This window comes from Haemaphysalis longicornis, unplaced genomic scaffold (genome assembly GCF_048455015.1).
Source record: "Haemaphysalis longicornis isolate Haplotype H1 unplaced genomic scaffold, Haemaphysalis longicornis Haplotype H1 scaffold_81, whole genome shotgun sequence".
Classification (NCBI taxonomy): Eukaryota; Metazoa; Arthropoda; class Arachnida; order Ixodida; family Ixodidae; genus Haemaphysalis; species Haemaphysalis longicornis.
This window is the reverse complement of record NW_027526449.1, coordinates 1,080,445-1,096,972: the sequence shown is the minus strand read 5'-3', so window position 1 is coordinate 1,096,972 and position 16,528 is coordinate 1,080,445. Positions and strand designations below refer to the sequence as shown.

General features: G+C 46.0%; 1 protein-coding gene across 2 annotated transcripts in view; it reads right to left on the bottom strand.

Annotated features, from left to right (window-relative positions):
* LOC144150940 (uncharacterized) overlaps positions 1 to 16,528 on the bottom strand; it is a 48,769-nt gene that overhangs the window by 10,418 nt on the left and 21,823 nt on the right. Inside the window, exons 4-8 of one of the 2 annotated variants that reach the window (XM_077682238.1) lie at positions 15,292 to 15,459; positions 13,992 to 14,243; positions 13,464 to 13,754; positions 6,943 to 7,047; positions 4,125 to 4,217 (exon numbers count right to left, since the gene is read on the bottom strand). In XM_077682238.1, the coding sequence (XP_077538364.1) occupies positions 4,125 to 4,217; positions 6,943 to 7,047; positions 13,464 to 13,754; positions 13,992 to 14,243; positions 15,292 to 15,459 (909 nt within the window). The remainder of the gene's footprint in view (positions 1 to 4,124; positions 4,218 to 6,942; positions 7,048 to 13,463; positions 13,755 to 13,991; positions 14,244 to 15,291; positions 15,460 to 16,528) is intronic. The other variant, XM_077682239.1, reaches the window with a different exon arrangement.

The following is a 16,528-nucleotide window of genomic DNA, read 5'->3' as shown; positions in this document are numbered from 1 at the left end:
GTGGTGCAGCCCCAAGCTAGCACATCTCGATGGCTAGGTTCCGCTGTCTCACTCTTCGAGAGACGTTACTCTCCGTTTTCTCTTTCCCGACTCATGGCCGGGCTACAGCGGTGGCGTCAGCCGCTCTAGCTAGGCCGTGGCCGACGCTGCTGAGGCGTTCGGGACGCCGCCCCCGCGAATTCCAGGTAACCGCTGGCAGAATCTCTGCTTTCACTCTTTGTCGAGCAACATGTGTGGATTCAAGTGACGTCGCAAGGGCAGTTGTTGTGGGTGTCATTGAATGATTTGCTTCCAACACCCTTCACAGCGTGTATTGGAGCCAATTATTTTTAACGGTCGCCTATCAATCAGTTTCCTCTGGCCTAACTTCGCTGGCGTATAGACTGGTGTAGCATCCTTATTCTACTTTTATTACCTTCTCCAGGTTGTGGGTGATGTTAGCTCGTCTCAGGGTACGTGCATTCTGTTTTTCCCAATGGCTAGCTTCCTCTTAGTTGCTTTTAGGTTTGCTCCTATTTGCCGCGTTTCCTAGATCACTGCCATATTACTTGCGGGAATTTAGTTTGCTTTACTTGTGGCGATCAATTTTGACAGCTCTGATAATTCAACTTGATCCACCGTACTCGACAACTTCATGTTCTTGCATTTGGCAATTAGATACTTCGTTTTCTTAGTTAGTTTTACAGTTTGTTCCCAACGTGTTGCTTGTCCCACAGCTGCTGCTGATTCCCTAAGTGCCGATGTTGGGTTACCTTTCAGCCTCTCAACAGTGACCTCTTTCTGCTCGTTCAGAAGCGCGAATTTGTTTTGAAGAGTTAACTTAAAGGGACACTGAAGTGAATTTGTCAAGCTCCCGTTTTTGCTTGCACTGCGTAGACTGGCTCAAATTAGCACACTTTTCATCGTTTATCCGGTTGACAAATCGGTAATTATTTTACAAAGCGCGAAAGAAAAAAAACTACCATGCGCGGTTTGCGGCGACCGCACCAACTAAAGCTGTGACGTTAGGAGGAGCGGGCACCGTGATTGGACGATGCCCAAGGTGAGCAACCAAACAAGTTTCGGTTTCGGTTCTGTAAAACACAACCGGTGGCGTTGTTGGATGGGCATTCTCAATAACTCAGTAATCATCGTACCGCGCTTCTGCCATGTTGTCAGCTGTAAAAATGCATAAAGATAAGCCTCCCAGGACGGCTTGGAATAGTAGCATTCACTAGCCGAGACCTACGCAGTACATGAACGCCCTCCGCGTACCCGCAGACGCCCAAATGTCATGCGCTTTTCCCCCATATTTCGAGCTTGCCTCCCTCATGCCTGTATCGTAAAAAGCGTGTTCGCACCAGGCCAAGGGTCTGTTCATTCTGGCCTGTGCCCACTGCCTGCAAGCAGTCGGTGCTTATGGCAACAGCACGCCAACGAGAACTCGCTAGCGCGCCAGTGCCAGCCTGCGCGCGTTCTGTGAACTAGTTCGTGGAGCCATGAACGTTGCGGCCCAAACAAAGGTGAACTCAATGTAAAAAACATCGGCGGAAAACAACAACAACAAAAAAGCACGTACCCGCGGGGATTCGAACTCGTGACTTGCAAAATACTTGCGGTGACGTACCTAGCACCCCAGGCCACTCGGCCACGGGCCGGGCTATGCAGGATGTGGTAATATAGCGTATATATTATACGATCAGTTTACACTTTTATTTAGTTTTGGCATTTTAAGCAGCTTAGGTGACTATTGGTTGTATTGCGCTCGTGCAGTAAGCGTCGCCCGAGTTTCCACAATAGCTCACGTCTAGCAATTGCATTTCGTAGACGGAAAAGCGTTCGCAGATGCGTTGTCGTGCTGCTGACCGCTGTGCTTGTTCGCCCAGCGCAAAAAAGTGCTTCCCGCACGCTAGTTTTACGCTGTACGGTAAAAATATCAGTTGATTTTATTTCCTTAGTACCTATATTGACTTCGCTGACTTTTCTCCCGCCTTCAAGATGCCTTATATTTTCCTACTGGCGTACCAGTCAGCGAAGCGTCGCATGTGCGCTTGTGCAGCGCTTGTGTGAAGCGACCTTGACTTGGAGCTATATATAGTGTACAAACTAACCAAGTAAAGAAAGGCAGATTCTTCCATTCACAAACGTGTCCTGGCTTCGTTTCAACTGAGCGAACGAATTGCGACGACCCGTCGGCGGCCGGCGGACGAAACGCTGGGCCGACTGACTCTGTCTGAAGGCCGGGGAGCCGTGCAGTAGCGCAGCCAATTGCGAGCTCGGCTCCTCGCGACGTCACACGAAAACGCCGCAGAAAATGGGCGAGCGTAAAGAGAGGAGGACAGCATTTTCGAATTAATTTTTCTACTAAATAAAATCGCGTAAACGCGCCCAGGGTGGTCGAAACATGGCATGGGGACTCCCTACTACAATTTGCGCAAGTAATCCCGCAATGTTTACATATCACTTCAGTGTCCCTTTAAACTCCTCTCCTGGTGCTGACTGATTCCATACTGGGTTTCTTACTTTTCACTATTTGCGTTCTTTCTCTTTTGAGGTTCCACCTTGCCCGGCATCTAACTATCCTATGATCGCTGCTCCAAATTTCAGAATCGTTGCTCCAAATCCAAATTGCCTAGGCAGCGAATTAGCTTCGTGCCTAAAATAACGCTGAGGGTAGTTAAGGATGTTTTCGAGAACACGTTAGGTGCCCTATATAGTCATTATTTAGATGAACGGTCTCCTTAGAACTAATAATATAGTGGCGTACAACATTTCCCATTGGAGGTTCTAATTGTGAGGATTCTCGAAAGGATGTTTGAGACCCAGTGCATTGGGTGAAACAATTCTCAAGTGTAATTCAAAGCTTTAATCCTCCTTTTAAGATCAAATATGACCCTTTTTGCAGTGAAGTTATGTGTGTTTTTCAGTTTTTGCGCTCACCTAGTACGTTTTGTATCTTCGCACCGAGATCATATCTTTCATATCCTTGAAAGGACTGCCGTACAAATGGTTTCCACAACTTGTTTTCACCGCAGGCAATTCCTGTCTGAAAAAATGTATTGAATTCGCAACTGATACAGCATTTAGGTCATTTATTCGCGATGTGACCTGGTCTTTGTGACTTTCACAAATATTTCAAACTTGATAGTATCTGCAGATGTACGGATTGTGTTTGCACCTCCTTTCCTCCGCCCCCCCCCCCCCCCCCCCCCTGCAAGAATGCCTGAATTGTGCGACAAAGATTTTACAAATAAATAAATAAATAAATAAATAATGCAACCATAAACAGTTCAGCCCGTCACTTTAGTTAAGCTTTTTCAATACCGCCTAACTAACGTATTGAACATTTTTTGTCAGCCGTTATTTGTTTTATAAAATGCATACTAACTGTAGACGGCCTGTTCAGTAAAAACATAAACTGCTGTATTTATCCGCGTTTACATTTCGCCGAATCTTTCAAGCGTAGATACGATGCACTGCTTATTCAAACGCAACAAATTATTTTGCTTTGTCGCAAGAACAAAAACAAAATTAAGTGACCCACCCGCCGCGGTGGCTCAGTGGCTAAGGCGTTGCGCTGCTGAGCACGAGGTCGCGGGTTCGATTCCCGGCCGCGGCGGCCGCTTTTCTGATGGAGGCGAAAACCAAAAACGCCCGTGTGTACGAGATTTCGGCGCACGATAAAGATCCCCAGGTGGTCAAAATTAATCCGGAGCCCTCCACTACGGCGCGCCTCATCGCCTGCGTTGCGTCGGCGCGTTAAACCCTATAATCGATCAAAATTAAGTGACCCGTCTTAGCTCGTTCCCTTTTCTCTCATAAAATAATTATTTGGCAAAAAATATTGCATAGTAAGCGCAAGAATTGCAATGAATGAGCAAATCGTTTATTCGTTAGGAAACGCCAAAGTTTTACTTTTGTTACATTGTCTTTCTCGTCGCTCTCGTAAGAACCTCGAATTCAGAGAAGGTGATTTAGTTTGAATACTAATCTACAAAACCACCATTTAACCTTTTAGGAAAGTAAACAAATAAGACTTCACACTGAGGCCACTGCAAGAACAGTTTACATAAGTTAAGAAGCTATTCAGCAGAGGCCATCCACCGGTTATGTTGCAACAATATTCTAACTTTAAAACTATTCACCTCCTAGACCCAGGCCACCAGTTCCAACGGCAAGGGACGTGCGTCCGCCAATGCCGGCGCCGCCAAGACCACCGCTACCCAATCCTCCACGGCCTGCGAAAAGTATAGTTGAATTAGGTGGACCAAACGTTTAAATGAGAACTTTTTGCGAGTGTTCTGAACGCTTGAACCTGGATATGAGACAAATTTGTGCCTCTTATGTGAACCCGAAAGCACTCTAAGAGTAAACTTTCACTTGTCTAATCCCCCTTTCGCATGCTGCTATACCTTTGAAGAATATAAATGGTTGGCAGTATTCCTAAAACCACTGTGAATACAAAATGTCAGTTTTGCAGTCTAGGCAGAGAGAAAAAAAAAGTTTTACAGGACGAAGGAATAGTGAAGGGACATGATCTGAAACCTGAAGCAGCCGCTTTCGCATAATTAATTTTAAAACATGCATGTCTATATAAGCTACTTTTAAGGAAGAATTCAGTAATGCCTAAAAAATTGTATCCTCTCTATTCCGTTTAGTGAGAATCATTCCAACTAATAAACCAAAGAGCCTTTCGGAGTTTTGCGAGGCTTGTATATGGATGAAGCTCGTCCCCTAAATTTTGTTCTACAACTTGAGATTGACGCGTTGTCATTGCCGAGACAACTATGTAGCATTCACGCTTATTTTACAATGTTTTAACGCCAATGTTGTTTAGGTTGGTGGTTGAACCGGCGAACGTGCGCAGGAAAACCTCGCCGAGCGATGACGTCATCGCACAGTCGGGCGGGGTATCGCCACCTGTGGGAGGTGCGGTACAACTGGTATAAGCAGGGCTTTGAAAACAACATCGCGGAGTGGATCGCTATGTTCCTTGTTGTGACGATTGGGGCAGTTTTAACACAACAAAGAGAGGAATTGTTGTCAAAATCAAAGAAGCCGAAAGGTCGATAAGCGATAACGTTAATGAACTTCATAATGAGCGTCCCATACACCACAGCACACAAGCCGAACGGTGGCCACCGAACTAGTTCAAAATTTTTTTACCAAGCGCGTACATTGTGCACACTTTAATGGCCGAGTGTTCATTGCTGGTTGTGGGCTAACGATGACACCATGCAGAAAACTTGACCAAGCCTCGAAGCATAACAACGCTGACAATTTGGCCGAGTCTCCAAGCAAAACTGCGCATAAACTTAGCCACACTAAAATAGGCTTCGGGGGGACGCAAGCTTCGCTGTTCGGCCAGTCCTGGTGCCCCTCGTGCGAAGCTACTCGAATTGCTTTTGTCGAAAAGAGAGAACGTATCATTCATATCTGCAAATAAAACTAGCGAAACTAGGGCGTTGTCTGCTACAAATAAACCTGAGTTTTTTTTTGCTCTTTAAAAGGGCCTTAAAGCAAAATGACCTTTGTTCAGTATAAAATAATCAGCCTTGGCTGAGTCAAGAAATTCCATTCGAGTCCTAAAAGACATTTTTTTGCGGAAAAAAACCAACCTCCACAAAAGAACATCAAAACTTTTGCTACAGTGACGTTATGTGGGCAGGTGTCCCGTAATGTCGTCGAGCTCTAAAAATACAGCTACCGGTTTATGGCGCGTTTGCATTAAACCTATCCTGTCAAACAGAACTATAGCGGCTACTGCGATCGCCCACCCATCCTTCTTGGCAGTGGATTCAGTTGGCGGCCGCCAATTGCACAGACAGTATTCAGTGACGTCATTAAAAACTCGCAAGGTAGTGGCTTGATAGTCGTCATTGCTTCATGTTTTCTTCAGTATCTAGAGTACTTTTTGGAGTACATTGAAAAAATTACATAACCTTTATCGTGAAAAAGCGGTTATAATTAAACAGACTTGCATATTTTCTTCATGGTTCCGTTCAAATTTTACAAAATTCACAAAAGAATATAAAGTGACAGGTGGTTTTGGTGAGTCGAACATTGCATATTGCGCAAATACAGCCTCCACTCAGGCTTATAAGCGTTTCTACTACTCCCTCTTCCCCACCCCACCTACAATAATGTGTGACACTGACGGAATGTAAAGTACTGTCAAATATTCCTTCCTGCCGCCCTTCTGGAGGTTGCATGCTGAGTGATTGATCGACTTATACGTAAATTGCTGAGTGCATGCCCGAGAATATGCCGGAAGCAGCATCATCTGCACCAGCATGGGCTACAACAGCACTCCTTCCTGCTTATAAATCGTTGTTCAATACACAACTGAGGATGTTTGCTATATTATGGTATACATCATTTGTCTGAAATAACACCCTTGGAGGTAATGGCTGGAGATAGGGCGTCACGATTCGCTGTGATGTCGTAGGACATTAACCAGTCCCTGCTGCGTGTTATACAATAAGTAAAACAACATTTTTGGACGGTGCCAGTTGACCACGTCAAAGTTCACAGCGTTACATGATGCTTAACGTCCAACGTTTTGGATTAACGTTAGGTAACATTCAAGTGTAGTCTGACGACGAGATAAGCAACGCCGTAGTTATTGTATGTCGATCTGCGGTACCGGTTAACAGCGTTGCAGCACAAATGTGACTTAGGCCGAACGTTTAATCGAATCATGGTGTGCCGGCGTTACCATTTTTCATCATCTTTGCATAGAGCTATGCATCTGCTAGTTTTAAATCTAAAATGCGGTTAGCTTCGCCAATGAGCATACAACCAGTTCACGCGAATTTTGCCGAGGTAGCCAAATTGTACTCTCGCACAGACCGAGAACGCAGACGGGCATAGAACAAGGTGACATTAGGGGCCCCAATATAGCCACAACGATACTGTGTGGAGATATTTTGGTTAGAAACTTTGCAAGCAAAGCATTTTCACCTCCTAGTCTTAGACCTCCACCAACCCCAGCACCCGAAGCGAGGTTGGACGTGAGTCCGGTGCTGCCTACGCCGGACAGACCAGCGCCAGCCGAGCCTCCTCGACCTGCAATAAACAATGAGAAAATTCAAAGTCGGTTGAGGCGCAAAACTGGATATTTTCAGCCTTTCCTTTCAAACAATGAGGAGTGGAATATAGGAGTTTGCAATGAGGAAATCATTTGTACTGCACGTGAGCGAAACATATTATATAATTCCTTTGTTTAATTAGGGCGATGTATGGGGTATCCAAAAGTCTTAACAGTAGGCACCCAGAATTCAAGCAAAGTAAAATACTCTCCCTTGTTAAACATCATCGATACCAATTCCACTTTCACCCCGACACACGCTATACCGCCACCGCCCTCTACCCCTCACGCCAGGGTCATGCTCTAGCGGTTGTAAACTCAAATGGAGCAGTTCTCACCTTCCTCACTACAGTCTCCACATCAACCACCACTGCCGCATAAATTGGCATTGCCATCGCCGCTATCAGAGGCAACGAAGAACTTACAACTATAACGTATTTTGAGGAAGCCTGCCATAACAATCAACGTGGACGCATCTCACTCCTCGCCTTACGCATATTCGCATCAATCAATCCCCTCCGCGAGCTCTACATCCTCTGACTTCCCGGCCAGTCGTCCCTCGAGGAAAATCAGGCGGTTTACGCTGCTGCCCGCGCCTTCCACACCGGGCAGTTCCCTCAGAGACAAAACCCACGGTCCAGCCTCCACAACCTCCCGATGTTCCATAACGCTGCCACATCATCATCCACCATTATCACAACATTAGCCTCATCTTGCCTCAACCTTGCCCTCAACTAACCAAGAAGGAAGCAATCATCTGGAGTCAATTAAAAACACCTATTACAACGCACCCATCCGCTATTTCCCCTATCCAGTACACACTCCGCTGTCACTTCTGCCACTCTCTTAATACCACCTACAATAAGTTGTGGGCCTGTCAAAACGCCTCTTCGCTCACTCCAATCCCAACCCCTCCAAAGAGCATTGGGAGGGCTTGCTGACCAGCTCCAATCACGCTGACCAGATCTTTCTTGTTACCCATGCCAAAGCTGCAGTCAAGGTCCAAGGGACTGAGGCGAACCCATCCCACCGAGTGATGGCTCAGCGTCCACAGTTTGCTTTATTAAACGCTTATTCTCTCTCTCTCTCTCTCTCTCTCTCTCTCTCACTGTTTAAATGGCCGCATTTCAGACGCCTGTCCGGTTATTAGTAATGCAAAATTAAAGAAGACAATAACACAAAATTATAAAGGGTATCTCAAAAGCCCCCTTAAGTAAAAAATGTGGTACGTGGTCCAGTTCATGACATAAAAAAAAAACTTGGTTGCATATACGAAACGGACGGGACATTTCAACAGCAAAGCTGCTTAGCACATCGTAATTGTTTTTTTCCGTAGTTAACAAGGCCAAGAAAGTGCCGAGCGCGCGCACGTCAGTGCGGGCCTAGCGGCGACCGCCCGGCAGTTAACAAAACCAAGAAAATTCCTAGCGCTTATGTGTGCGTGCCGCGTGACGATCGCCCAGGGTCCCCTGCGCACGTTTGACAAGCCAAGCATGCCCACTTAGGATGACTGGCCATGATTGGCGAAAAAATCTCCAGTGTTCTCCGTAATCGTGGCAACACTTGCCCGGCGCGTGAAAGGCACGTCATAGCGTACGCCTGTACAAGGTGATGTCCAATAATTACCACTTAAAAAATGATTGAAGCTCATGCTTACAACAACAATCATGGAATAAAGGTCTTTAGGGTTGCGAAGAAGCAAGTCGGCTGCAATCTTGGACTTAAATCTTCATGATGGTCATGAAGAATGCGTATAGCTTGGCTACCTTGAAGTCTTACGACTTAGTGGGACCTTCTTTCATTTTTTTCGCCCAAAAAGAAACCATATTGACAACCTCAATTTTTAGAGAGAGTGAGAGAGTGTGAGTGAGAGAGAAATATTTTATTCCTGGCTTGGCTATTGCAAGGCTGAGCTGAAGGGAAGCTCTGTGGGCTCCATCCTTTCGACCACGGCGCACTTGGACTGGGCGTCGGGCCAGGAGTTGTATTTACGAAAAAAAAACATTTGATTTGCCTAATAGTAATCCTATGATTTACTTCATAGCGCTAAGGTTTGGGCCATCCAGACCCAACTTTCGTCATCCGTATTTACCAGCCCCGCTTGCCCACCCTGCGGGGAACACAGAGACACCCCCTACGGCACCCGGCACAGACACGTCCTCTTCCCCTTCCCAACCTCTCCCGTTCCCCTCACCGTCTGCATCTGCGCGCTCCGACGTGCAGTGCAGGTGAACCCTTGTGGACAGAACGCGGGCCCACAGAACTGCCCTTCCACGAATCAACCATGCCTTAGCCTGGTCCAGAACAAGTCGTTTCTATCTCTCTATATATTCCTCCATCCCTCTTTCTCCCTCCCTCTCTCTCTCTCGTGTCGCAGAAATGCCGACGTCGTCAGTGGTGTTAAGCATGAGTAAAAATTCCCGTGGTACCACCTCGCGTCATCCGAAACAGGCTGACACTGAAGAAGGAGTAAGGGAATAAAGTTTATCCAACCGCAAGCGCGACCTTCGGGGACTGTCCCGGTGCGAGGTGTCTTTAGTCCATGACAGCTTGGTGCTTGCTGACGAGATGCACCCTGTTCTACAGGATATGCTGGACGGCCAGGGCTGACCTGGTCAGCAGCTCAACCCACTGCTGTGGCGTATTGTAGGGAGTGTACGGAAAGTTTGTGTGCATTGATATGCAACTGTTATGTGCAGGAGTGTGCCTCAGTGCCGCCATTGTCGACATGTAGCTGTGTATTGTGTGGGAAACATGGGGTTAATAAGGGAGTGATAAGGATATGTGTTGGCATGCCGTTTTCAGGGTGTGGTAACCAGGTGCCCGAAGAGTTATGGGTGTGGTGGCGGGAATTGTCGGCGGGACCATCGGCAGTGGAGAAAAAAAGTATTTGTGCTGGTATGCGATTACAGCCCCTGTCCCCATGCCACAAGCCGAGTGCATTACCACGGCGCTAACTCGGCACACTCCCTGACGGGAACAAGTGTTCACCAGGTGCGTGGCGCAGGACATCAGAACTTGACGGCACGTGAGTATAAGAGGTGCACTCTCCTGAGTCTTAAGTCTTCCTGTAGTTTAGTGCAAGTGAAGCCGACATTTAGGGGTAGTTATTTGTTAAATAGTTAATCGTTAATAGTTTATTAAATAGTTAATTGTGGTAATAAATTAGGTGAGACACATTAATCAGCCAAAATAGACACAGACAGAGAGAGGACACAGGCAGGAAGATAAAACGGTTATCTTTTGTTGCAGACTAGTAACGTAACGTTATCTGTACTAGTAAGGTTTTCGGAAGAGGGTGGCGCTAAAGCGGGCCTGCAGAAGCTGCCGTTGTTTTTAGTCGGAATCCACTGCTTTGGTACACAAGGTTTGCTCATTTTGACGTGCCCTCCTCCATTTTCACGTATTTTGTTATGCGTTGTGAATTGTCATATGCAGCACCCAAAAAAAAAAAAAAAAACGCCGGGAGTCCATTGCAAGATGCGCCCTTCTAACAGTTACACAAATGTTCTACGCTTACTGTAAACCGGAGAGGTCAAGACCCGGAGATGTTAGACAAACAAGAAAGGGTCGCCTTAAATCGCAAAGAAAAGTACGAGCTGAATTTAATGCAGTGTACTTAGGTCGTCAACTCTAATTAGTCACACAACCGCAGTTGTACTACTACCCCAGGTCTACCTAATTATCCGGTATAACCGACCAACATTTTTCACTCTTTTATTAATTTTAGACGTTCGCCACGTTAGCAGCATCTCAGAGCAGCTCTTACGTATGGTACGCCTCTAACATCTTGTTGTTTCGGGTTTTTATATCACCCCTTTTCGGGGCTGTTTTTATCCTGCATAAGGTGAAATTTGTGTTTTAGAAACTACACACTAATGTTTGTTCATAATTACAAGAATAGTGCCAGTATCTGTCGAATACTACTTTGTTCCAGGAAATTGATACAAAAGTTGCTTTGTGATAAAAATAATTTTGGCGTGTGTACACAGTGGCATTGGCGATGGTAGCTTGGAGGCGTGCTTGCCTACAAGTACTTGCAGTAAGGCGTCAGAAACCGAACCTGCTATTTCAAATCGGTTTACTACGCAGTAAATGCTCCCGCCCACTGTTGCGACTGTGGCCATACCTTATGCGCAGAGTTCGTGACGCACAATTTCATCGCATTTTGCTGAAGAGAGATTTGATAACTGTTCACTGCTACAACCAGAGTTATCAGTTTCATGAAGAGGACAGCGCTGTGCAGGATGTGCAGTTTTGAGTGTGATCTGAGACAAGATGCCCTAGAAAAACACCCGGGCCTTCTCCTGCTTGATAATTTTTTGGCTGCTCAAAAAACTAGAGCCATGTCCTCCTTCAAAACAAAAAAAAAATCCTTGCGCGCTGAAGTCTGCTTGCGTGCTTTGAAAGCGAATGCTGGGGATTAATAATATTACTATATTTCGTTTGCGTCTCTTCCTTCCCTTTCGCCTCTTCGTCTTTTGAGGTGGAGTACACCGACAGGGAGAATGGCCACAATTCATGCGGGAACTTCCCCATTAGGAGCTCTCCGCATGCACCTTTTCTCCACGTCACGTGTGTCATTCATGGGGCACGCTTCAGTCTAATTTGTGGTCCATTTGGCGAGGGTGCCGCGTTAGCGCTGCGGTTAGCGCCCTTGCCTTGCGGTGGCGACACGCCGTCAAGGAAAACACAACCGAAATGTTCCTTATTTATCCATTTTCTCTTCAGAGAGGCAGCCATTTTGATACTGTGCGTGCTGACGCCGAGAACTAAAACGGCGACGATGACAACGGTCATTTTCGATGATCCACCCAAATCTTGCGTTTTAAAGAAAAGTCGGCAAAAATCTGACATGAAAATTTGCTGGATCCAACGTATAAGTAAAAATCGACGTAACGCGAAGCTTTCATTGTGGCATCTGGGTTTAAGTTAACTTGCGTTTGGCAGTTTTAGAATGGTGTTTCGCTTCACGTAGTTGCTGACTTCTAAGAACGGTGAGCCGTGGCGACTGATTCCAGAAATGCGAGGCGTACGGAGAAACGTTCAACGCCTCCATTCTTTGAAAAAGGCGCCAAAAGGTTACGTCGCCGATAATGTGATACACACAATAACGGGGTTTTCGGAGCTCTCCCACCACTCACTTCCGAGGACGGCTGCTTGGGTGCGGTACAGTGATACCAGCGTTATCTGTTGATCTGATTTTCTGTAATATAACTGAAGTGTTTGGTGGTTTGGGAAGACTGAGAGCTAAGAACTGAGGGAAGAGAAGTTAGAGACGAGGGTAAGTTGACCAAACGAGAGCGATCCAGGGCGCATGATGGGAGACCCCCGCGCGGTAAATATGCTTAGGTAAGGGTATTTAGCTATTTCCTTGTTTACACGTAATTCGTATGTCTTGATTTGTAACCAAATCTCACCGTAAATTGATTAAGAAGAGATACCCGAGCACCTAAGGAGCCATTGAGTACTTCCTCAGTGGACCGAGCATGTTGCAACACCGACGGCGGATAAACTGTCGCTACAACTGAGTGTGAATGTAATATAACTACACTGTTTCCTTGTCCTTTTTAATGCACATTGTGATTGGTGAGGGCACGCAAAAAGACGCTTTTCATTCTATCTTCGTCCCCGTAGCAATGGGGCTCCGTATCACTGTGTTCTTACCGCCAGAAAAAAGTGCGGAGGGGTTTCTGCCGCGTTAGGATAACGGTAGGTCATACCAAGCCCTTCGCAAACCGGAACACAAACTTTCCTAGTGAAAATAGTAAGTGCTTGTACTGAATTGTTTTAAGACAATTTACTACCAACTCAACTAATGTTCATTAGGCGTTCTAGTTCGAAAAGGGATGACATAACCTTTACACACCCGCGCAGGCACTATAAGTGTAGACGTTTCATTATGTAGATCCTAAACATAAGGAACGCAACAACAGCTGGGTTTCTAATATCTGTAATAAGTGAAAATCGAGCCCTGTCTCTAGAGTCATAAATACACTACAAATAATTTAAGTTACTTACAAGGCATTCTAAAAATATCTGAATATTTGGTTATTTCTGTAGGTACCGTGATGACAGGTACATGTACTTTACTTGGGGTGTTAGTGTAACGACCTCACTTGGGGTATGACATAAATTCCACGTTGGGTCATTTATGAAAAATCATCTGCCCTAAACTGCCCGTAAATATTCAACGTCTGAATTTTCCTGAATTGTTATCACTGATGCTATTGGAAAATGCAAGCGTTTGTTTTATTTTTTTATGTGTAAACCATACACCCCCTAGAGCCTATTATGTAAGGCAGGAACATTAAGGTAATAAGTAGTGAAACTGATAAATGCGGAGGGGTACGAAACACATAGAAGAGTAGTAGGCACTATAAATCCTACATACCACCGGAGCCAAGACTAATTCCGGCACCCGTTGATCCCGCGCCGCGCCCTCCAGCTCCAGGAAGTCTCGCAGACGGCCTCCCGGAACCACTACCACTGATGTCATCTTCATCTTCAGGCCCGTCATGGGCGCCTCCCGACAATGTTGACCTCCCTCCAGTTCCAAGACCACCAGCCCCTCCTGCCCCGCCACGTATGCCGCCACCGACGAAGCTTTCTCCATGTGCACGGCTACTGCTACCAACTCCAACCGATCCTCCTAGTGCCCCTCCAAGTGCCCCCGCACCAGCTCCTGCATCACCACACTTCTGTTAGGCTGTTCAAGCGATCATACTCTCAATCAGTCGCGTTGTTCAGCATTGAACTTTTAGGATGGCAAGAAGAAAATGTCCAGTGTTTTTTTTTTCAAGAACGCTGATATTGTTAAAGACTTTCTTCGGCGCCCTAGAATTTTCATGGGAATTATTCTTCACTACATTGTTTCCGAGCACTTCGGCCCGATTTATGTTGAGATTATAATGCTACAAACCTCCAAAGCTGCTGCCCGACGAGCTTCCCGTGGACCCGGCACCGGATCCCCCGTCCAATGAACCTCGACGCCGGCCTTGAGACGGCCTACGGGGGCGTCCGCTCGGATGTCCAGAACTACCGTCCTCATTATCGTCAGAGTCGTCATCGGAACCGCTGCTGCCGCCACGTGAACCTCCGGCGGATGTTCCCCCTCTTATACCGATATTTCCACGTGCTCCACCGGCACCTCGTGTTCGTCCACCAGCACCGCCTGCAGCACCATTGTATCTTGTACTTATCAAAAGTAATGGACAGGTAAAAAATTAGTAGCCTTACCCAGATAAGCGCCGCAGTAATATCCCTTCAATTTGATAAAAGTATCGTTCACATTAAAATTTCTGCTCTTCACGTACCGAGGCTACACATAGGTTTCGAGGCACGCCTTAGTGGGGGAGTTGCGAGGGAGGAGGGGAGGGCAAGTCTCTGTAATAATTTTTGCCGGGATTATTGTCAACACTTTCATATATTTAACTTGCACCTGATGATAAACGTGCACAATTAAACAGATTCTAAAAAGGCTTCCGGTTTTTTTCTTTCCAGACACGACTACGCAACATACCTCACACAATCGTGTTTTTATACCTTGAGAGAATTCTGTATTAGGAAGCATAGTATCGTGTAAAACCCATGGAGAAAACGATTACATTGCATGCTGGCGCTTTCCTTCTATGTTAAACAAGAATATCTTGCAGAATGTTTTTGTTTCAAATTTCCCCGTGGTGATAAAACGGAGGATAGCGCATTAAAATCAAACTTGGTATGTTTATTAGAAAAACCCCCTAAATTTATTTCCTTTTCGAGTACGCCTCCGGGATGTTGCAGTAAACGGCACCCTAGAAAGGTTGACAGTGTTCGGTAAAGCGACATGCCAACATGGAATGCTTACAGTGATGAAAACCAACCCACTGCTTTGAAGCAAACCGCCATTGGAAAAGAAAAAGTTCAGAAAGATTACAAAACATGTACACGCGTTTCATTTCCAGACAGAGCAGTCCTTAGGACGCATTGTTTGTCTAGGTTTAGCAATAAAAAGCAACCTATTACAACTATTTGGTGGGGTACGTTTGCGCAGGTAGGTGAGAAACGGCACTTACTCTAAGCCACCGTATTGCAGAATTTCTCGTTTCCCGATAAAATATTAAAATAAAGCCACCAGAAGTTACGGTTTTCAGGCACCCACGCTCATTAAAAATCTTCGTACAAGCGACATATGGGAATTGCGGAACCAACTTCTAGTGTGCCTGCAAGGTAAGACGAACCTGATGATAGCCCGCCGCCTAATCCAGCACCACCCGCGAGGCCACCTGCACCGCCGAGGCCACCTGCACCGCCGAGGCCACCTGCACCGCCGAGGCCAACGTTGCCACCGTCGAGGCCAACGTTTCCAACACCGCCGTAGCCCCTACGGCCTCCTGAACCATATGAGCCTGAAATGGGGTATTTGCGATGGTAATGAAGGGTTACTCTTCGATGAAGAAACATCATTTAGCTTTTCAGGAAGAAAATCAAACTTCAGCACAACGAGATGGCCACACAAAACGATGCTCCAAGGGAAAAACATACGGGAAAAGATGTTTGGTGCCACGCGAATTTCTCAGGGGCTGGCATAAGCACACAAAAACGTTATTGGGGAGAAAAGATATTCAACTAAAATTGAGTCTGGAATGCAACCTCGGGCCTGCATATTACGAGGCAGGCACGTACCACGATGCCACCGCAGTTCGTTGACTTTGGGTCACTAAAGGAGGACCTAATGAATTTGTGGTGGCTTTTGAGTTGGAAACTTGCCTTCAAAAAATGCCGTGAAACTTATTTGAGAAGCCTGGGTGGGGTAAGTAGAGAGTTAGAAGTTTGGCGTGTACTAAGTACGCTCCTTGTAATCGTTGTCCTAGACCATCATTGCGAACACGGACTTGTGATAAGCCATAGTAGCAATGAGGAAAAAAAGACGCAAGGGAAACGATGACAGCAATAATAAGAGGAAGCGTTCTGTACCAAAATTTAACAAGACAGTAGTGTTTTTGCAGTCACGGCGCCTTAAAAAGTCATCGGGTGTTAGCGTTGTTCTTACATTTTCCGAGCAGAAGCAGCTGTTGAAAGCTTACATGATCAGATCTCAGAGCTTGCAACTTTCTGTACATAAGGGGTGGATAAAGCAGAAAACACCTGTGAATGATATTATAGAACTTTTTATAGAGTGACTAACATTCTCTTACTAAAAAATATCTTTTTGTCCTTTGTCCGGTGACGCAGCGACTGGACTTGCCAGGAAATCGTGTGTATTGTTGGAGGCGTTATTTCCCTGTTCGAGTACTTTTGCCGGGAGAATGAACCGTTTTTTCCCTACACACGAGCGCAAGCAAATAGTAAATAGAAGTAAGCTTTGAAGACATAAGTGTTGTTTCGAGATTATTCCACAACTATGGGCGGGTAATATGAAACAAGCTTTTAACATCCGGATTGGTTTCATACATTGTCATTCCATCGTGTACCACG